Source organism: Rhinolophus hipposideros (assembly GCF_964194185.1).
Source record: "Rhinolophus hipposideros genome assembly, chromosome: 9".
Lineage (NCBI taxonomy): Eukaryota > Metazoa > Chordata > Mammalia > Chiroptera > Rhinolophidae > Rhinolophus > Rhinolophus hipposideros.
The window spans coordinates 3,383,891-3,407,314 of record NC_138055.1 but is presented as its reverse complement, the minus strand read 5'-3'; the positions used below and the strand labels follow the sequence as shown (position 1 = coordinate 3,407,314).

At 40.2% G+C, this 23,424-nt stretch overlaps 1 protein-coding gene across 1 annotated transcript in view; it reads left to right on the top strand.

Annotated features, from left to right (window-relative positions):
• Positions 1-23,424, top strand: part of ATXN10 (ataxin 10) — a 147,972-nt gene that overhangs the window by 48,716 nt on the left and 75,832 nt on the right. Inside the window, exons 7-9 of the mRNA XM_081059850.1 lie at positions 4,390-4,555; positions 12,114-12,222; positions 13,955-14,124. Of these exons, the coding sequence (XP_080915976.1) occupies positions 4,390-4,555; positions 12,114-12,222; positions 13,955-14,124 (445 nt within the window). The remainder of the gene's footprint in view (positions 1-4,389; positions 4,556-12,113; positions 12,223-13,954; positions 14,125-23,424) is intronic.

The window sequence follows — 23,424 nt, the reverse complement described above, 5'->3', positions numbered from 1 at the left end:
TATGGCAAGAAAATACTAGAACATCTATTTATATTGACTTGTTATCTAAAAAATAAAGCAATGGAGCTTTATTAATGTTTAAAATCTAACTTAACAGATGTAGGTTATCTGTAAATTACATATATTGGAGGTGTGTAATGAAAATCTTTTTATTGATCACAAAAGCTTGGAGAGGATGTGCGGGTGACCTGGCTGCGGCACCTGTCACCCCACTGATCGCCAGGGTTGATTCGGCTGATCTGGCTGGCGAGGCAGGTGTCCCCTTCCTCCCTCACCGCTCCACGTGCGTCCCTCCCTAAGGTGTGTGCACAGAGGAAGAGCACGACCTTCCCTGTTGGAGGAGAGGACTGTTCTTTGGTCAAGGGTATACGAGTAGCTGGCTCCCCAGCTGGAACCTCCGAACAAGCTCTCAAGGTCCATTTGTAGGAGAACGTAGGGTAGTTAAGCTTCCAAGACTCCAGACACATCCAAATGAGGCGCTGCACGTGGCAGTCTGCCTTTCTTAAAAATAAAGAAAAACTTAGGGAATACTACACAGAAGTGTGCCGTTGCTAGATTATTTGTTCCTGTGGCGCTTCATTCTTTGTTTTTAATTGAACTTATATTCAGTGGGTTTCTATGGTGTGGCAAATGCTAAGAACACCAAAGTTGCCCAACACATTAGTATTCAAGGAAGGGATATTGAGTTTTAGCATCATTTTGTCATGTGGGTGCGTGACAGAGCTGTTGTCATTCTGGAGTAACTCTGTCAAAACCAATTTTACAGTCTCTGATACTTGGCGGGGGGGTGGGCAGCAGAGATACCCCCAAGGCCAGCAGAAGGTAAGAGTCCAACGAAGCGCCGCAAGGCTGTTTCCAGGGCAGAAGGGAGGAGAAGGGACTGCTATCCTTGGGCACCAAGTAGTAAGCTAATCCTTCCAGGCACAATGAGATGCTAAGTGCTATGCTAGGAGACGACCTTGCTCTTTTCAAAATGCTTATTTTCTATGGGAATATGTGTGAGTCAGAAATGGAACATTTAACAGACCACAGGCGGCCTGGCTCTGGTGTCTGACCTGATGCCACTTAGAGCTGAAGGCCACTAAGGTGAGAGAACACTCGTGTTATATGTAAAAAGCGTGAAATAGCCACCAGCACACTGTATGAGAACATACACATTGAATACCTTTAAGAAAAGAGAAGCGTTCTTTGGTGGTTCATTTCTCCTGAACATTGGTGTATTTCTCTCCTGTTGGTGGCACGTCAGGCGTGCTGTTTGTCATGAGCCATCAACAGATGTTCGATGAGAGAATGAAGAAGTGAATGACGATCGGAGCCCTCAATTTCATTGGGAGATAGAATCTATTGGAGGCGGGTCTTTGTAGTTCAAATTTCATGTGGTTCTATGGCCTAAGTAAGATTTCCAGCTGCAGCAAACTTCATTTTCAAGAAACATCAACCCAGAATATTCTGGCTCGAGATTTGTGCTTTTGTTTCTGTGCCCTCTCAATTGCACATGTGAACACGTGGAAGCAATTTAATTATACCGGCAAATTGTGTGACCCACTTGACCACTTGGGATAAAAGGAAATGGGCCTGAGTGTAGGGAGACATACATGGTGCTTTACACAAGCGAGGAGAAAAGGCTCCAAGCACTTTCTACCCCTCTGCGGTTTTACTTACAGCAGAGTTTCTTTGGTTTGCTTCATTCCAGTAAAGCGTGTTGACTCCCTGCTCTGAGCAGGGCGCTCTCCTTTGTTCTTCAAGGAGAGGCCACAATTGGGTGACACTGCCCACCCTCAAGGGTCCTGTAGGCTTTCTGGAAGCTTCGCGGCAGACCTGGTGGGGAGTGGTAAAACCAGGGTATTGATAATTAACATAAGACGTGTGTGGTAGATGTCACCGGAGAGGACAGACACAGTGCTTTAGGGACATGGCGGGCAGGGCAGAGGTCTCAGGAGTAAGTCAAGACTGTGGGAGAGGTAGCATTTGAGGGAGGGCAGAGAAGTTGGGGGGGTCACCAGGCACGTGTGAGGAAAGAACAGACATTTTCTAGGCGAAGGAACCCGACAGGCAAGCACAGGAGGACTCTTTGGGTATGTTTGCTGTCTGTTTTTTTTTTTATGAAACATGAATCATCATTTTGAGGACGCAGTACGTCACTATTTAATCAGAAGTGAATTAGAAATAGAGTGTTAATGACAGCCGGTGATTGGGAGATACTGTTATAGACCCTTGACTCTGAGTTGTGGGGCTGTGTCTGGTGAGCCTGAAACAGCCTGAAAGATGGTTTCTGGCCAGACTTTCCCTCTGATGTGTGATAATTTTAGGCAGCTAATCTCTGACCTCTTTGACTGGGTTTTTCCTGCTTTTGCGTCCTCCTCCCCTGACTGAATACATCGGTGAGTGACGAGCACTTGTTAGGCCACTTGTATTTTATGTTTTCAAGGCAGCATGGAGTGTGGTTCCCCCCAGCTGGAAGAAGTAAGACATTCCCATTGTGTGCCGTTTCCCTGACTAGCAGTACATTTGAAAAATGCACACATGCTTTCTGGCCTAGAAATAGGGGCAGCAAGTACCATACAAGCAAATGCAGCCACGAGGAAATGATTTTGAAGACAGTTTCCTACTTGAGTTGTGTGTGTGATTCGTTTGTTGTAAGGAGGGTGGTTTTTGGTGGCGGCGAGAGGTAGAAGGAGATGGATCGCCAGGTGGGGACCGTGGTTGGAAGGGCCCCACGTACCCCACTAAAGAGTTTGGGACCTGCTCGCTCCTTCATAGCAGGAGCCATTAAAAGTTTTATTGGCAGATGACTTAATGTAAGTAGCGTCATTTAACGCAGTGTAATTTATTCTCCTGTGACATTCAAGCTTGGTTTATATTTTTGGATGTTAAAGGTTCGTTTCTGACTTTCCCCCTTTTTCTTCAGAGTCACTCACTGCCTGTGTCCTTAGGTGTCCTGTCTTAGAATGACAGGGTCCAGTATAGCGTGCGCCTGCTGAGCTGGGAGAAATCCCCGGACGGAAAGACTGCCTCACGCGTGTGTAAACGCCAGGTCTGCCTTTTCTGTCCTTTAGCGCCAGCTTCCAGGCCGCCCGCAGTTTGTCCCTTTGGGCCCCACAGCCTGTCTGCTGGACAACCTGGATGACCTTCCTGGTGTTCAGGCCTTTCCCCGGCGAGCCATCCGTCTTGTTCCTCGTTCCTCCAGACCGCGCTCTGTGCACACCTGTGACTTCCTCTGATAAAATTACTTATCAGGTTATATGGGAATAAAGGAAAACAAAAATATCCTACTTCTGAACTACTTGTTGTTCTTTTGTGCTCAGTTGAGGGGATTATTTGTTTGTTTTATTTTGGATTAATAGTTGCTGTGAGGAATCTGAGGTCTTAGGAGTTTCGAACATCGTTAAGGTCTGTGGGTGGTTTTTCCAGACTGGTGATCTTTCCCATTAAAATAAAAAGAAGAGTCCAGTATACTGGTTTTATTTCTTGTTGTAAAAATTCCTATTTTTCCTTCAGTAAGATGTGCTCCATACCTAATGTAAATGTGTTTTCCCTCTTTTGCGAAGCATTTCAGATACTCATGCCCTTTCTGGTATAGAAATACATAAGATTTATACATATAATCCCAGATTAAAATACGATTTTGAGGAACATCCTGCTTGATTTGCGCCAGATAGATGGCCCAGTGTGTGATTCGTTTTTCCTAAGAGAAGGAAAGAAGCTGTTGAATAGAAACATTTATTTGATAATTTAAATATTGATGTAAAAAGTAGCATAGGTTTGAACTTCAGATTTATGTCTTTGTAAGCTAAAATGAGGAACCAAACAAAAAAGCCAACCTTCGTAAGAAAGGCTCCTGGCCCTGGAGTCAGAGCTGGCCTCCTGTGTGTGAATCCTGTCTTGGCAGCTTGGGATGTGTGACACTGGGCAAGTAAACAAACCTCACTGAGCCTTATTGACCCATCTGTAGTGAGGCTAATGACAATACCTGCCTCGTGGAGTTTTTGTGTCGATCAAATGAGAAAATGCCTGTAAAATGCTTGGCTCAATAGTAACTAGTGAATAAATGTTAGCCCACTGCGCTTTGCTGTTGTTATTGTTGGAGATGGATTATAAAACTTAAACTGACAGCATTTCTGAAATGCTGAATTATTTCAGTGCTCAAAGCAATGGATATAAAAGGTGCTTGTTACTGTAGTCATGTCGCGTCAAAGAAATCAGTATTTTAAAAAATAGGTAATTGATGATTAATTTTATTCACAAAAACATGTTTTCCCTAGTTAGACATTATAAGCAAAGTAAGAAAGTTAAAAATAAAAGTATTCTCTTTAAATGGTGACTGTAAATGTTTTTAGCATTGTGTAGTTTCAGTATTGCATGTTCATGTAAAATCTGTTATGTTTGCAGGGTTACGCTGTTAGACGTTATGATAGCTAAGGTCATGTCTGAGGAGCCCCTGGCCAGGGATGAAGTCCCGGTGTTTCTGAGCTACGCCCAGTTGTTTGCAAGCACTTTCGTGGACCAGTGCAAAATGGTGCTGAAACTGACCTCCGAGCAGCATGCGGACGATGAGGTAAGAGGGCGGGTTTGTTTCTAGGGTGGGAGGAGTGGTCAGACTTCCGACTCAGCTAGGTCCTCGGTGAGAATTCTTTCTTAAAAGCTTTAAAAAATACTGCGTAAGTCATGCATCTGCCAGAGCCTGAATGTCTGCGTCTTCTTGCCCCACACCCGTAAGTTGGAGACCTAATGCCAAAAGCCGTGGTGTTGGGACCTTTGGGGGTGATGAGATCGTGAGGGAGCCCTCCTGATGGGATCGGTGCCCTTACAAAAGGGACCCCACAGAGCTCCCTGCCTCTCCTCCACGTGAGGACGCAGCAGGAAGCCTATAGTCTGCAACCTGGAAGAGGCCCTCACCCGAATCAACCCTGCTGGCCCCTGACCTTGGACTTTCACGCTCCAGAACTGCTAGAAATACATTTCTGTTGTTTATAAGCCACCCAGTTTCTGCTGTTTTTTGTTACAGCAGTCTGAATGGACTAAGACCAGTATCCTTCTTTTAGAACTTTTAAGAAAATATAAAGGAAAATAATGTCCTTTATCACTACCGTTCAGAGTTAATGACCAAAAAATTCTAGGGAAGATATATTCTGGGCAGATAACATCAATACATGCATACATACGTACGCAGGTACACACACCGACATATTAAAAATGAAATCATCCTGTGCCATCTTTTTATCAGTTCCTGTTTTTGCCTCCTGAACGGAAGCTCCATGAGGGCAGAAGTTTTGACTTGAAGTTCATTGTACTATGTACATAGTGGCACTTTGCAAATATTGTCTGAATGAACACACATGTAATACTTTCTGAACGGCTTTGTAAAATGCCAGTGTAGCATTCTATGTAAACAATGTATCATCACTTATTTGTCTAACTCCCTGTAATTGGATATTTCGGTGGCTCTTGTTTCTGTTTGTTAAAAATAGTGCTACAGCCTACTTGCATGTCTTGGAGGTTGTCCGTTTCCATACTGACTAACCGAGGACCCAGTCTCAGCAGTGGAGTTGCTCGCTGTCAGGGCATGTCCAGTTTTAACGCATTGGGTGCACATTTCTCAATTTCCTTCCTTCCAGAGAGTTTGTTTCTTCTGCCCATTGTAGGAGGTTCCTGTTCATCCAGCATCCTGTTCAGCTCCTTGGAGTGTTTTTATTCTCCTGCAGCCTACCCTAGATAGTTCAGGTCTTCTTACATTAATTCTGTTTTCCTCCTCTTCACTTCAGACATCCTCTTTATTTGTATCTATTCTTTCTTCCTTCCCTTGTGTCTTACGGTTGGAATTGTCCTTTCTTTGGAATACTACTGAGTAGTAAAAAGGAATATATTTCTGAGACAAAAACAGGTGAATCTCAGACATACTGACTGAAAGAAGCCAGACTGACTAGAGAACATACTGTATGATTCCATCTCTGTGAAATTCTGTAGCAGCAAAACCTATCGGTGGTGACAGAGCACATCCAGTGTCACCTGGGGCTGGAAGTGGGGGGTGGAATTGATTATGGAAGGACATGAGGGAGTGTCGTTGGTAACAGAGCTGTCCGGCATGTGACAGCACTCAGCACCATACACCTCCGAGCATGTATTTTATTGCATGTAAATTATACCTCGATAAAGTTGATTTAAACATGTTCAAGAACACCATAGAGGGACGTTCCTGTGCTGATACCGTAAGAATGGTGACTAGAGAGGGAATCGCTTTGGCACATAGGTGGGACTTGGTGTGGGGATTGCCCTCTGAGGGGACTGTCCACTGATGGGAAAGTAGCGGATGGGGACACTGCCCCGTGGCATTTCCTGGAGAGTTGTGTGAGCGCCTGGGAACTTGGTAACCCCCAGTACAGACGTGGACTGCGGTTCTACCGAGAAGGTATTATAATTTCCTTCTCTGCGAATATACTTTTCTTCAAGATTATTGTGCTATTGACCTTCTGTGCTGTGTCGTGCAGACCCCGTTAGGGCTCGCCGACGAGCCCCTGCTTTCACTCCCGTTGTTTGTGGTAGCAGAAGGCAGGTGTTTCTTCCCTCAGGGCTGCCTTTCCCTTCTGGAGCTCCCATGTGCCTTTGTTTCCAGCAGGAGGAGCCGTGAGCTGTGCGTCCAACAGACAGGGAAGGAAAACTCAGTACTGGTGAGATCACGGCTTTAAACTCTTGCAAGGCACTTACATTTGTAGTATAGACGATTTCAGTAGTGTAATAAGTTTCCTGATGTAACTTGATACTGAGGAAATTTTCCCTCCAAATAGTTTTATCCTCTAAGGTGGGAGACATTATTATATATTAAACGATAGAAAATTGTAGACAGTTTTGTTTTGAAAAGCCCAAATCGTTCACTTTTTGAAAATTCGTTGATCTATACACGTAAGACTTGTGCATATTAATATATATGGTATCCTTTAAGTTAGAAGTTTTTTAAAGAAAAGCTACAGGAGTTTTAAAGATGAAACTTTACCTCAATTTTTAAATACACTGTATCTCCAGGGGTGTGCTGGAGTGGCCTCTATTAGCTTCCGAGGGTCAGTTGTTAAATACTCAGAAATTTGTGAGAATTTGTTAAGCTCTTGGTAGCCTAGAGTCAGCCATGGTTGAGTATTTATTCCAAGGAAATCGGCGAATGTACAAATCAGGGCTTTAAGCTCTGCTCCCTCCTCCTCTCTCCCCCCAGTCAATCTACCCGCAAACCAAGGTGTTTACCCATTTGTGATAATTTGGGAAGAGATATCCAATAAAGTCTTCATAATGTTACGGAAAAATCAGAATGAAAATAGTCATTTTTCTAGCATCTATTTTTTAATGTCTTTTTTTGGCTTTAAAATCCTGAGATTTATTAATCCGTGTGTTTCTTTATAAAAATGGTTTTAGGTTTTCATATTAATGTACATGTTTCTGTCTTTTGGTATCTTACTGTGTGCTTGTTTCCAGTTTTTGACATATTTTTGTCAGTTCTAATATGCTTAGTCTTTAAGATTCGACTTAGCTTTGTCTTGAGTCTCCATTTTGTCACTTGTAGTGAGCTTTGCCTTTCTAATGAAAGTAAACAAAACTGTGTTTAGTTTTGTATTTTTTTTTTAATTTATTGGGGTGACAATTGTGAATGAAATTACATAATTTCAGGTGTATAATTCTGTATTACATCATCTATAAATCCCATTGTGTGTTCACCACCCAGAGTCAGTTCTCCTTCCATCACCATATATTTGATCCCCCTTACCCTCATCTCCCACCCCCCACCCCCTTAACCTTGTTTTGTATTTTTTTGTATCCATATATTTTGAGAATTATCTTCAGATTGTGGGTTTTTTCATTCTGTTTCATTCTTCACATTCCCAACTTAAGTTGTAGTGTCTGTTACATAGTAGGTGTTTAATAAATATCTGTGGAATAAGTTAAAGAGTAGTCTTTCATTCCACATACTGATAAGGGATGACATTTTCATATTAAGCAAATAATACTGGTTTTGTTGTTAAAGAAATAATTCACGCTGAAGTCAATGAAACAAAAAGTTATGAAGTCCCCTTTTATGTCTAGCCCCATCTGTTTTCTACAGATATATCAGCAGATACTTTTTTCTTTTTCTTCCAAAGGTTTTTTTGTGTATACACACCTATACATTTTTGTTTCCTTTTTTAACAATACTATATATTCTGTTCTTCAGCTTGCTTTTTTTCCTTACTCTGATCTGTCTTGTGCATCTTTTCATTTAACAGATACATGTATGTTCATCTCATTCTTTTTAGTAGTTGAATAGTATTTCACTGTATAGATCCATCATATGATTTTTCACTTGTGTTCCATAGGTGGACATTTCAATTGTTTCCACGTTTGTTTTTTGAAAAACTTTTATAAATAATGTTATGGTGAACATCCTTGTAAAAATATCTTTGCAATTTTGGACAAATAAATCTCGGGTTATAAATTCCTGGAAGTTGAATTGCTGAGGCAGAGACTACATTTCTACATTTATTTAAAAGTTTTAGAAATATTTCTAAATGATATACTAACAGAGAATCAGAATGTGTGGCTCTACAACCTTCACTAATATGATCTAATTATCATTTCTCTTTAACTTTTTTTTCCCCCAGGGACCAATATGTTAATTTGTTTTTCATATTAGGTTACCTTTTAAAAATACATTTATTACTGAGCATTTGCAGAAAATTTATGTTTGTCATATATTTTAGGAACTTGTTTCTCTTAAGTTTTTGTTTTAATTGTTGGATTTATGGTACTCTTAACATCTTAGAAGTTTCTTGTTTGTTTTTAATCTAGTTCAATTTTGTCCTTATGGCTTCTGAATTTTTTTACTTATTTAGTAAAACATTTTCCACTTTGGTTGTGGAAATACACACCTACATGTTCTCGTTCTTTCAACACATTGTCCGCATTTTTTATTAACCTAGAATTTATTTGTGAGTAAGGAATGAAGTATAGAGCCAAAAGAATTATTTATGTCCTTTTACTATCCAAGATTTGGACAGTAAAATCTTTGGTGACTGCTTGGGCTTGACTCTTGATTTCTTCTATTTCGGGATGTGTGCTTTTGGAAGTGTTACTTGCCCTCTCTGTGCCCCAGTTTCTATAACTGTAAAATGCGTTGTATTGTAATATAAGCATTTATTAATAGCCTGCTGACTAGTGAGTAGTTAATGTTCCCCAAATGTTAGCTATTAGTTGTTGCATCAGTGCCACTTAGTGAATAATTTCATCCTTTTCACTTAATACCTATCATACATTAAATTCTGATGTATTTCTGCATTTCCCACTTTTTACACAGGGAACAAAAAAGATGAACAAATGGCCAAGAATTCAGAGCCACACATGTATATGCAATAAAAGGATTTGCAAACTTACAAACAGACACAAGCACCATCTGTGCACAAGGCAATGATTAATTGCATTCCAGCCAGACACAAGTAATCTGCATTTCTGTGGACAAGAATCATTTGTATTATTATCATTTTTCTACAACTTACAATGTTGTAAAATAGCTGGGAGACACTAAAAGGCGAAGTTAACCCAGATGGATGATCCTGACAGGAGACTACTCTTTTTGTTACCTCCTTTGCCCACTTCATAATCTTGTTCTTTTATTTGCCTATGTCTTTTTTTTAAATTCCATAGTGCCTGATTTAATGAATATAGTGTTATAATACTTATAAATACTAGAAGGGCATGTGACTCGTTGTTCTTATGTTTTAAGAGAATAATGTTTCCTGGCTTTTGTTATTAATTTCCAGATGCTCATTAAATATAATTTATTCATAAAAGGATTCTAATGATTAAAATTGGGGATGTGTTAGGTAGAGATAGATTGTTTCTTTTGGATTTCTTTTAGTTAATACCAGAATTTAGGAGTTGGAAGTAAACTTAGATCATCTCTTCTAAACCCTTATTATCTATTGATTACCAATTTCGTTTTGTCTACAATTCCTCCTGTTTTTATGCTAGTTTTCCTGGATTGAAATAGAGCACCAACATATTTTATCAGTTAGTATTTTATATGTATCTCTAAAAGGTAAGGAATCTTCACACATAAGTAAAATACATGTAGCACATCTTAAAAATAACAATGAAATATTAGTATCAGGTAAAACAGTATTCACATTATCCCCATTGTGTGATTTTTTTTTTTAACTTTTTTCAAGTTTATTTCTTTGAATCAGGATACAGATAAGGGCCTTACATTGCGATTGTTTGGTATGTCTGAAATCTCCTTTAGTATAGTATATAGGTTCCCTTTTCCTTCTCTTCCTTTTCTTCTTTTTTTTCCCCCTTTGCTACTTATTTGTTGAAGAAATTGGGTTGTTTTATGTGTAGAGTTTTCTACAGCTTGGATTTTGATGAGTATATCTTCATGGTGTATTTAACTTACTCTTCTTTTTCTCAAATTTCCTGTGAATGGTAATTAGTTCCAGAGGCTTATTCAGATTCGAGTTAGTTTTTGTTTTCAGTCATGTTTCATTGTTGGTGATACATACTTTCATCAAGAGACTCAGAATGTCTGTTGTCTCTTTTTGATGTTCACAGGTGTTGATTATTACCTAGTTCCGTCCATTGTTTAGAGGTTGTGAAATGATGGTATTTTGATTGTCATTCATTTTTTATTAGCTGCAATATTTTATAAAGAGAATCTTCCCCTAATCAACTATTAGGTTATACAAGGTACATTTTGATGTCCCCTCCCCCTTTGATTACCAACGTTCAAAGTCAGGAATTGGTTTTGTCATCCAAAGATGATGAGTGACTTGTTTGAATTATTATTTTGAAGTCATGGTTCAATTTGTTTTCAATCCGTTGCAGCTATTATACTTCCTAATGTTTGGATGTGCCCTTGCTGGCCAGTGGAAGCCTCTCCAAGTGGCCTCTGATTTCTTCTGACCTGATCCTAATAGTCTCTGGTAGCTTCCTTGCTGTCTGGTATGACGAAATGTTCAGGATCATCTTGTGTGTATTGCCCCAGACCTAGAATTAATCAGCCATTCCTTGAAGGAGAAATGGTATCAGGAGATGATATTTGGGAAGCTCTCCATTTAACAAAAGAGGGTGCTGAAGGCATGCAGAGTTCATGGATTTGCTCAAGAGTCTTTTAAACATGGCACTCATTTCAGACTTCTTACCTAGATATTTTCCGCTGACTTTTTAACTAGCAAGTGAAATCTGTTAAATAAAATTGAAGATACAAGGCATTAAAAGTGTGTGTTGTTTCTTGCTATTTATTTTGAGATTTCAGAATGCTATACTAAAATAGGACCTTTAAATATCCTAATTGGAGAATAATAAGTACACATTTAGAATTAACAGAAGGCAGTATTTATTTTTCTTTTAAAGAATGTTATCTTTATGACCTAAATTTATAGCATCTACCACATTTTGTCAAATAATATATATGTTAAAAATGAGGTTCAAAATCTGTACCAAAATTGCATTTTAAATTTAATTTTGATTAATGCCATGCAGTTCGTAGTTTTCTTAATCACGTAGTCTATTTGATAGTAAATTACTTAGTAGTTATGCCAGCGAACATTTTCAAGTAATATATTTTCCAGCCTCCCAAGATACTGCATATAGATTTATATTTACTCAGAAATAATGCAAGTTCTTGTAGCCAGAATCCTTCCAACCACAGCATTTTACAGGATTCCTGTGGACAAGAAATGAATGTATTTCGTTGGGTATTCGTATTGTTAAAGTAGAACTTGTGTTGCTAGGAACACTTTAAAAGGAAAGTATTATATTTGCATAAATATGTGTATAGCTAGTAATTTTGGAATTTATTCCACTGTTGGAAGGTATTTTTGCTTGAATAAGAGCTTTTCTGATTCTCTGCTCCGGGAAGACACATGATGATGACACGTCGTCTTGTCCCTGATGGTGCTATCTGCCATCAGTGTAAAGGGACGGTCATTCATGTGCAGGCTTAGCTTCTGGTTTCTTCTGGACACTGCGGTTTCTCTCTTTACAGCTGTTAGAAGCACTGACTCTTTGGTACTTATTGTGATATTTCATTCTCTTACAGTATTTAGAGCAGTCAGGTCATTTAGCTGGACGTAAAAATTTATGTTTCCTTTTTCTTTTAGGAGGCACTGGTTACAATTAGGCTTCTGGATGTCCTGTGTGAAATGACTGCTAACAGTGACCTGCTCGGCTACTTACAGGTTTACCCTGCCTTGCTCGAAAGAGGGATTGGTGAGTGAAATATCACACGTTACTGTTGTTAACTGAGAAATCTTTGACTTGTGATACTGGAATAGAAGTCCAAACACAGATCCGTAACTTTCAGGGTATTGGTATATTTTTGAGACTTTTTGGAATATTTCTTCTTGAGAGGAATTATGGTGTTTCAGTAACAGCTCAGGCTTTTGTCATTACCTGCTGTTTAACTCAGGATGCCTCGTCAGTATGCGAGGGTACGCCTGTTACACAGGTGTGCACTGTGGATGTTTCATCAAAGGTGGTTATGATGACGATGGTGGGGTATTTGTGATGATGGTGGGGGGTTGTTGATGGGGGAGGTTTCCATCATGGCAGTTTTTATAGTACTATAGTTTTACCAAATTTGTTAGTAAATTTTTTCCTAATTCCATTTATGGGGCACGACGAATAGTGCCTTACACATAATAATTGTGTATTCTATTCTTATAGGAATATTGTTTTTAAACCAGAAGACAGTGTTTGAAATTTTACCGTCTTTGCTGAAAAACTGTTGGCAAAATAATTCAAGTAGAGCCTGTTCCTGAGTTAGCTACACTTATGGTTCCTCTTCATTCTTTGCTATTTTTTTTTCTTTAAAAAAGATTATACTTATTCTGGAGACCCATATGCTAAGAAAGATGAATTTGTATCCAGATGGTAGATAAGTTAGCAGTGAGCTATAGAAGACAGTTGGAACCTTATATGTGTTTTATTTTTGAACGCAGTGCTTTTAGTGATAATTAAAACACCACGAACATGGGAAATCGAATCATTGTGGAAAAGACATGTGTTTGGAGCCGGGGCAGACATGGGTGGCCATCCCTACTCTGTGAAATGACTAACTTCTGCGATCCTGATCCTTTCATTATAAAATGGGCAAAGTGATATGTGTCCTTAATACTGTGTTTCCCCCAAAATAAGACCGCGTCTTATGTTAAGTTTTGCTCCAAAAGACCATTAGGGCTTATGTTCAGGGTATGTCCTCCTGAAAAATCATGCTAGGGCTGATTTTCTGGTTAGGTCTTATTTTTGGGGAAACACGGTAGATTTGCCGAGATGGCTCAAGGAGATACTTAACATTTAAATACAGCTTTGGGAAGCTTGCTTATTTCCAGAGGCTGCTGAAAGGCATCTCGTAGAGCATAACAATTTTAAGGTGTTTCTTCTGAATGTGGCCAGAATAGATCTGTGGAGAGCACTGGCTGCCTTCTGATGATCTGGCCAATGAGAAAAGAGCAATATGTCTCTTGGTTTCTGTCACATGGCGCATTACAGATCGGTGTTGTTTTTAGATTTTGCTGACTGTTGTCATCACATCAGCTCTTCCGTAAAGAAGCTGGAATGGAAAACTGTTTTCTAAGAAAGATGGTGGAAAATTGTTAGCCAACTTTTCTTTGTGGATAAATAGAAAGTCTGAGTTGGGGTCATCATTCTGGCTTCTGTCCCCAAAACCAGAGTCCTGAAAAATTTTAAAGCACAAGCAGAAGAGCCTTCTAATCATTATTTAAAGAAAGCTTTCAGGACTCGCTACCTTTAGTTTATTTTATTAGGGTGGTACAAAAGTAATTGCATTTTAAAAGGTTAAAAATAATTGCCAAAACCACAGTTACTTTTGCACCGACCTAATAGTAATTCATTAAAATAAATTAGGTTTACTTACGGAAAACTAGTGCAAAATCCTAAAAACTTTTCTCTGAAAAATGAAGTTTTGTCCTCCCTGGGATAGATCTCTTGAGACTGGTCCACGTGTCTGGCCTGGACAGCACAAGCATCTTCAGTACCTGTGGTTACATAAAGGCGGAAGGCAACGTCTCAAATGTGGCCGAGGGGTTCAAGTCTCATCTCATTCGTCTGATTGGAAATATGTGTTACAAGAATAAAGATAACCAGGACAAGGTAAGATTGTTTCTTATTATTATCATGCAGATGGGACTTCATTTAGAGGATAGTGTTTAGAATTAGAATATATTGACTCTTTTGGAGTGAAAACTTTGAGGTACTTAGACCATAGCTGAGCTATGTGTATGTATACGTATCTGTTCCCACAGAGAAGCATAAGGTGTCATAATTGTTAGCATTTTTGTCATTTGCGTTGTGTTTGTCCTTGGTGTGTTTGAGTCAGTCTTCTGTCTTAAAAATTGTCAGTGTTTGTGCTCAGCTTGTGCACTTAAGCACTCATACCACATAGAGAACAGTCAATAAAAACAGGTATTTAAAAAGCCTAGACATTTTCGAACACATAGATATCTAGTAAATAAAATGGTAGTTATTATTGACATGATCATAAGAAAAAAATAAACCTTAACATGTATCTGTACCCTACATTTTGAATGATGACATCATAAGCATTTCTTCTAGGTATTTTGAAATGGACATAATATTAAATCTTTGGACACTCAATAGACTGCATTAGAAACCTACTTTGTGCTGAATAGCTCAGAGGTTAATTATATTGATAATAAGAGAGGGTGATAAAAAAGGTAGCAGGAGAATTACACCACGTGCTTCATTCACATAGCCTGCCTGCATCTTCTTAGGGCTTTACCTTAGGTGGCATTTGTTTTGCTTAATCAAATATTGGATATACATGTGGTAGATTACATTTTTCCAAGATGGTGGTACAAATAATCTGTCATTCTGCATGTATTCCTGCAGTGTGACTTTACCACTCCTCCATCAAGGGTTGACATTTATTTCTCCATCCTCTTGAATTTGGGTGACTATAACCCTGTGAATACTTTGAACAATAAAATATGGTTGGAGTGATTCTGTGCTATTTCTGGCATAGCTCCAAACTGGCCTGGCAGGTTCCATTGCTGGCCTCTTAGAAGCCAGTTGCCACGTAAGAGTGCAGATTCCCTGAGATCACCTTGCTGTGAGTTGCCAGGTCCCTATGTAAAAGCCCTGGAGGAGGAGATGTGATGAGGAGAGAGAAGGAGACTAGTCGAGGTACCAGACTTGTGAGCGAGAAACCAGCTTGGAAATGGTGCTAACCTCAGTTCCTTAGTTGCCTAGCAGGTGTTGCATGAATCAGGAATAATCTGCCCAGCAAGCCCTTCCTGAATTCATCACCCATAACATGGTGAGAAAAAAGTAAAAGTTGTGGGGAAAAATTAGGTTGTGTAGGTTCTGCTTCTGTTAATGGCCCTGTCAGCTACTGTTGGACTCATCCTCCAACAAATAATAATTACAAACTGGGCAGAAGACAGCTATGTGAAGACACTCAAATTTGACCCAAACAGGCAGATTCTAGAGTTGAATTAACACTTGGAAGAAGGGAAAAGCACAGTGTGTTATGCAGAGCAGTTAAAACTCTGATAGAAAATCTACAGACCTTTTAGTGTAAAGAATTAAAGAACAGGTTGAAGCAACCACAGCCATTTGAAGGCGAAGGAGGTAATCCTGGAAAAGAAAAAGCAAGCCCCAAATTCTCTATACCAATGACCTAAAATAAATCCCCCAATTCACACATGTGTGGGTCAAGGGCCAAGCAGTTAAATAAAGGGTAAACTCATTGTATTGAGATTTGAGCAGTCACTCTGAAGAGTTTACAGTTTAAGTCCAACTAAGATAATTGCCTGCTAACACAAAAATATCATTCTTTAGAGAAATATAATAGAATGCGGAGTTTCCACAACAGAGTACTCACAGTGCCCTGGATAAAATCTGAACTGACTTGCCACACAGGAAAATTCTTAAGTGGGGAAAGAAAGATAATTAACAGAGACTGGCTGTGTGATGACACAGACGTTAGATTTAGCAGACAAAGATTTTAAAGCAATTGTAACTATGCTCAAGGATGTAAAGGAAAATATGCTTGTAATGAACGAAAAGAGAGTGTATGTTAAAGAAGCAGGAAACTACAAAAAAAAAGAACCAAATGGAAATACTAGAGCTGAAAAATACAATATCCAAAATAAAAATTAAAAAATTTTGCTGGGTGGGCTCATAGTAAAGACTTGGTGTGCTTGGAGATAGGTCAATAGCAATCATCCAGCCTAAAAGACAGAGGAGAGAAAAGACAAAATAAAATGGTCATCTTAAATCTTAAGATGTTAAATTTGGGGGCAGTATGTTATGCAGCATTTGATAAGTAGAATGATTCTTAGGGGACACGGCACAGAACCAATGCCGGGGAACCTGCTCTTTTATTATATGTGTGCACCATTTCGACTCCTCCTTATCTTCAAGCAGGTTTGAGTGGAAGACTGCTAATCTCCCCTTGGAAAATTACTGGATTGATCTTTGTAAGAGAAAGTTTCTAGAGAATAAAACACTTTACCTCTTTAATGACCAAAACTGCCTTTCTTGAGGAGCACAAAGGAGGTGTTTTTTCTTGTGTTTAACTATTCTTTTGTTGCTACTTTGGATTGGCCTCTTAGAGGAATAAAATGTAGTAACCCTTAAAAGGCTTATGAAATAGCTCACTGAAGTCAGGCTCAGATTGCACCGTAAGTAAATATGGAGTGTGTCCAAGTGCTGCTGTGGAGAGGTCACTGGGGCGCCCAGGAAGACCACGCTGGGTGCCTTCACGTGTGCAGTTGCTAAGAGCACTGCTGATTTCTGAGCAAACACTCTCGAAGGTATGAAGGAGCTCGTTCTTTGAGTATAAGAATGCCTCTGTTTCTCCCACTTTCTTACCTGTGCCAACAAAAGGCCTTAACCTGAAAGCATTACCTCTGCAATTTTTTTTCTCCTTCCTAAGAATCTGACACAGCCTCACAATCTTATTCTGGATGTGCTGGAAGCTTCTTTATTCTGGTAGCCACGTCCTGATTCCAGCCGGGTGTTACAGACGTTAACTTTGCTCACGGTTCCCTGGAGGGATGGTACTCACTAGCCCTCAGATGACTTCACTTCCAATTTGGAGAAATGGGTGATTAGGAGCGTATGTAGCGAGTCTGTCACCAGGCCATTAACTACCATTGAATTGTCTAGACAGGTCATCCCACTTCTACCCAAATTGGTGCCTAAAGGGAAATTTAGTTCTGTCTCTGCCCTGAGACTGAAGATGTGTGTTAGGGGATTTTGTATCATGTAGCCTAACTTCGTTCATCTTTCACCCAGAAAAAAAGGGGACTGATGATTTGTTTAGTGTCCGTGATGTCCCAGCATTGTGTTTGGTGAATTATGGGTAGTACCAGTGTCATCTTTGCATTGGGTCCTGCAAAGCAGGTTCTGCCAAACACATTTTAGGGAGAGACCATCCAGTGAGTGAGTTACAGAGCCCAGAGTAGAATCTACACTTGTCTGACTGTGAGCTCCTGGCCTCTGCTTCCTCCCCAGGGCCATGGTGCCTCATTTGGGAGCATTCCAGGAGTTTGGAGGAGACATTTGAAATAGACTTCCCGAAGGACTTCAAAATGAAGATGGTGGAGGCTGGTGAATCTGGTTCTCCTAGGCTAGCCAGGCCCCTACAGCCCCTTCTTGGTGCGCATCTGGCACTCTGGTGGGATGCACATCTCTGTCTCCATTCATCCGTTCACCAAATGTGAATGCCCAGCCTTGGGGGTCCTTCAGTGCTTCTATCTCGGGGTATCTAGGGATCATGCTTGCCACTTTGAACCAGAATCCCCAAATCATGAATGCACACATTTTCCCAGAATGTTTGTGCCCTACCTGATTACTCTGAGGTTTGATCAGAAGCCATGTAAGCCCAACTGGGTCTCTGTGCTTGCTGTGTGACGCCATTCATTGCGCTGAGCGTGGTACCCACCGGCTGGCTAGCACCCGGTTGACTTGTTACAGACAGAGTTGGTTCATTGGAGCCTTATGACACCTCTGTGGAAAAGACTGAAAAGGTTTAATTGTCACCAGTTTTTAAATGAAACACCAAGGCCGAGAGGGACAGTGATTTAATGTCAGGTAGCATTGATGAAAAGGAAGCCGCTGTGTGCTGCAGGCTCTGGAGGAGACAGTCACCTTAACAGGTGATATCACGCATAAGCACATGTAACTGGAATAGAAGTCCGTGCGGGGAGGCCTGTCCCACAGGAGCCGTGTGCTGCTCTGGCTGGCTGTGCCAGGGCAGGAGTGGACTGCCAGGAGCACCACGGTGATAGGAAGGCTGAGCCTCTTCCCTTACCCCCTCCCTGTGTCTGGAGCTGTACTTCAGAGCAGCGAGGGGCCTGGCTGAGTTGGCAGATCTGCTCAGAAATGGATGTTATAGCCGTCCCGTGAGTCTGTACACACCATGGATTGTGGTGTTTCCTGAACTGGAAAGAGACTGCTAGGCTTCCCTTTACCAGGGCACGGTGGGGGGTTCCTAACCCTTCCCGGCTTGTACTGGCCTTGTTTTTGTGCTCCGCTTACACCGTATCCCCTTGCCACATCTGCGCTGATTAGTTTACCTTTAAACCTTTGTGGACTTGAAATGGAGATTTCTGTTTTGGTTTCTGTCGTAAAAAGCACACGGTATTAATGCTGTAAACATGAAGAAAGCATTCTTTGGCTTCTTTGTTAGAATAAGGAATGTATGGTTTATTTTCTTCCTTCCCCATTCTTCGTTTCTTTGCTATTATCATAAATTCTTTAAGTGAGCGCTTTATTAGGGGAGGGAAGAAAACCACTTTTTTTTTTCTCCATAAAGCTACATGCATTCTTTTTTTCAAAATGGACAGGCGGGTGACCTAGTTTATCTACCTTCTTTTCCCCAAAGAAATTGTCTTGGCTGAGATGGGCCATCCGCTGTTTTGGCTGTTGAATCCATTCTGCCAAAGGTTTTCTGGTTGTGCTGTTCGGTGTTTTACTCGTCTTCCACCTCCTCTTCCGTGATAGAAAAGATTCCTAGCACGCACATGTATGTTTGACCCCATGTGTGCAAATATGTGCACACAGAAAGCTTTTATAACAGGCCTAAATTCACTTTAAAATAAGTTTGTGCTGTATGGAAATGTTCACATAAAGGTAACTATTTGACAAGTCCAATCCCAAATTATCTGTCGTGAAGGTAGGTTTTATTTATTAATGTACACATAAAAAAACTTTGTGATACATTTTTCATTAAAACGTTTTGCCCATCATGTTATCCCCAAGTCCATATTTTACCTGCCCCATAGTAGGCATTCAGTTAATTTCTCTTGAATGAGAATTTATTTTTAAAATTTCATTGAGTCCACTACAAAGCAAGCACAGTTTTAGGTTCCGAAAATATAAAGCAAATAAGACACAACCCTCCTTTTCAAGGAGTTTTATATTTTATATATATTTTATATATATTTTATATTTTATATATATTTATATATATTTTATAATATATATATATTGGATTCTGTAATTTTTTGAAAGTTTTGTTTCGTGTATATTTGAATGTATTCTAACTGACTGTAATTTGCCTTTTTGGTATTTGACTTATCTATATCTATACTTTAGACTGTAAGAGCATCTCGATAGTACAGTATTTGCAAGCAATTAAAATACATTTAGTTTAGGCTTTATAGATGAGTGTACTTTTTTCACTAATGTTAAAGAAAGTTTTAGACTACATTTTCAGTTTTTAAGCATTCATACCTTGATCATTTTTCTTTCTTAGTGGCTTTGTTGTTGGAAGCGGGTGGTACCTTTCAGCTTTTCATATTCAGACATGAGCCAAGAGCTGGGAAACTATTAAACCCTTTTTTATGGTTTCTTCCTATCTGAAATATCCTCAAGCAACTTATTTGCCCATTAAATCATGAACCTTAAAAAAGTCTGTTGTGATTCCTAATGATTTTCGGTAGGTTGTTGCTCTTAGTAGGGTTGGTGCTTGTTCTGGACATCAGGACCGGCTGACCTGTCAGTTCCCCGATGACTGAATGACTGTCCTACAGAGAAGTGGTCGTTGACTGGCCTGTATGGGCCGGGGTAGCACGGCCTGTGCTGCCGTCCTCACAGCTGCCCGCGCGTGTCTTGGCCTAGTCTGCAACGAACGGTGTGGACTTCCCAGCCTACATTTTTTACCAGTGTGACCTTACCTTGGCCTTTAGAATTCACGGTCACAAGGAGCCTTCTCTGGGAAACCTCAGGTGGATGCAGAAACGCTTTCTACCCCCCATTCCTCTCCACACCGCCTGTCTGTTCTTTACCCCCTTCATTATTCGCCACCTGTGCCTTCGGTGTTTGCAAGTGTGTCATCGGTTGTTAATTCTGGTGCATTTTAGTAGACGTCTGCTGCTGTTTTGAGTGTGACACTCGCCGATGAACTGCCACCAGCAAGACCATGACATGCACAAACTTGGATTTGGGTATCACTCACTTGTACTTAGAAGCCTATTTCCTTCCTGGTCACAGCACCAGCACCAGCACAGCCACCGTGCTTCTCCCTTGATGTTTAGTCTCTCTAGGTCTTCCTGGATGACAATGGCTCAATCTGCCTTCTCTCCCAAGTTCTTATTTTTCTACCTTCATAGGAAGTGTCAGTACCATACCTGGGCCTGACTAATTGGGGAATTACGGGACGGCTGCTGAAAATGTGCAGACAGTGGGCTCTCCTTCACTGGCCCCACTGTCTTTGCTCGGCTTATAGCATTTGGAGCCATAAATATGCATGATGCTCGCGGAGGGAGCTCACAACAGACAGAAAGCTTGGCCTAGAACAAAAATAGGACGTTAGAGTTAGACCAACCTTGATTTGCCTGAGTTTTACCATTTTTAGCTGTGCAGATTTGGACAAGTGACTTACCCTCTCTGAATCTCACCTTCTTCGTGTGTCAAATGGAGACTGTTGCAGCTGCCTTATGGGGCTGGAAGAATTAGATGCAGTCACATATATAAAGTGTCTAACAGATTGTCTGGTGCCTCTTACCACCTCCTCCTCTCTCACCCTCCCTTCCCCACCAGTCTCGCTGTAAATGATTAGGTCTAACTCATTTCAGTGCCTCCCCATTGTATGTACTTGAATAGAAAGTTGTAGACAGTATTTCACAGGTACTTACGACATTTAAAGTAATCCTCATATTCCTTATTTTGTGTACATTTCTTTTCTAATAGAGGGGGCTTTTTGGAGGAAGTAAAGTGAAAGCAAATATGAGCACTCTCTTTACGACAAGAATCATTTTTTTTCTTGTCAGTTTGACCACAAATGCTTTCTGAGTTGAATTTTTCTTTTGTTACTACCTAGTAAAGTGTTTTCTGTGTGGATACCAAAACTGTTCTAGCTCGATTCTGAGAGCGTGTTAAGGAACTTCATTTAAATTACAGGTACATGGCCTGTCTCAGTTAGGCTGTGTGTTTTTCCTCCGTCAGAAACAAGTTGCATAGAATCCCAGCTTATTGATTTGAAGATTGAATGTATAGGCAAGATCGGACTTGCTTAGAATTCCACTTTCTTTGTAATGTAATCCCAGTTCAAGAAATATGTCAAAATTCATAAATCAAGCTGTCACCATTAGTTTCCTGAACTTACAGTTCCTGTTACAGTAAATGAAATTAAAATTCCTATCTAGAGGACATATATCGTGGTTTAGTTTGTTGCAGCTGTAAATTTTTTTTTAAAGAACCAAAACCCCCTTTTTTTCTGTGTCTTGTTGTGGAGTGATCAACTTGTTCTTTTGCAGAAAAGGCGTAACATTATTTAAAAGGAAGGCTCATCATGCTCAATGTATAAATAAAATGTAACAGTTGACTACTGTCTGTTACTATTACTACTGCATACCAACTAGGCTCCGGGCCCAGCGCTGTGGTCCCCACCACCATGCTCCTAGAAGGTGGAACATGCTCTGGGTTAACACCTGCCACAACACCTGGCATGTAGTGGAAAGAATTAATGGACGGTGCATGAGTATCCCATTTTACTGATGAAACAAAGCTTAGAGTGGTTCAGTTACTTGCTTGGAGCGATAACAAGCTGGATTCTGACTGCAGAGCCCGAGCCATTCCTTCCCACAGTACTCCACTGCTTCTATATTCACTGGAAAAAGACATTGGAAGCTCGTCCTTTGAAATCTTTGGCCAACTTGGTGGGTTCTGAGAGTGGACACCTTTGGTAAAACAGTGCAGTGCATGTGAGACAGACTGGAAAGTCGTTCTTGACAATGATCGCACTCATCAATGCTTGCTGAACTGTTTTCTTTATGGCCTGACGTGTTCTGGTAGGATCTGACTTCCCTGAGAGGCGTGTGGAGAACTCCATTTCAGGAACATGCAGATTTCTCAGGAGCGTAATTGACCCGTATCCTAGATACCCAAGGGAGACATAGGGGATGTCATTTGCCCGTGGTGACTCAGCAGTTTGTACAAGCCTGGAATCCAGTTCTCTTAACTGCCACTCAGTTCTTCACTGTGTCACAGGAGCCAGTCTGGACAGCAGGGATTTTCAGTGGATTTTATGTAACAGTAAAAATGATTATTTCACAGATTCCACAACAAGAAATAATCTGAGACTTAGGTGAGGGGAAAACATTAACTGAGATGTGCCTTGTTTCTGGATGGAAATACGGAATATTCTAAAGATGTTAGTTGTTTTTTAAACTCACTTATTTGTTTATTGCTAGGCCAGTTAAAATCCCATGGGCGGGGGCGATGATAGAATTTTGAAGAAAAACAAATTGGGGAATTGTTTTAACAATATTAAAATATATTTTAAAGCTAAATAGTGGCAGTGTTCAGAAGTATATAGGTTAGTGGAAGAAAAACAGTTTAATTCCCCTGAGAAGTTACAAGAAGTTAACATGTGATAAGGATAGTACAATAATCCAGAGAGAAAAGGAATGTTTATTTTAAAGACAAACTATGAATAAGTGGCTAACTCTTTGGGAAAAGTTAACCTCACCTGTAACAAACACCAAAATAAATTTGGGAATAATTAAAGAGTAAAATGTTAAAAATGGAACCATGGAAATCTACAATAGTATTTAACCGATTTTTTGGAATAAACAAGGATGTTTTATGGGTTAGAAATAATGAGGATTACCATAGATTGCATTATAAATAAGTAAATGAGGCTTGAATGAGCCCAAATAGGTTTAAACCTGGGTTCTGTTAAATAATAGTTGGGTGACCTTGAGCAGATTCTTTAGCCTCTCTGTGACTCAGTTTACTCCATCGAAGACAGAGTCATATTAGTAGTTACGGCAGAAGGTCGCTGTGAGAAGTAAATTAGATAATCCGTGTAAGATGTATGTTAGGCGCTCAGTCACAGTCAGCTGTATTTATGCTGAGGCTTATTTCAGCATTATTGACAATATTAGGGACAATCTACTTTTCCATCGATTGGAAATG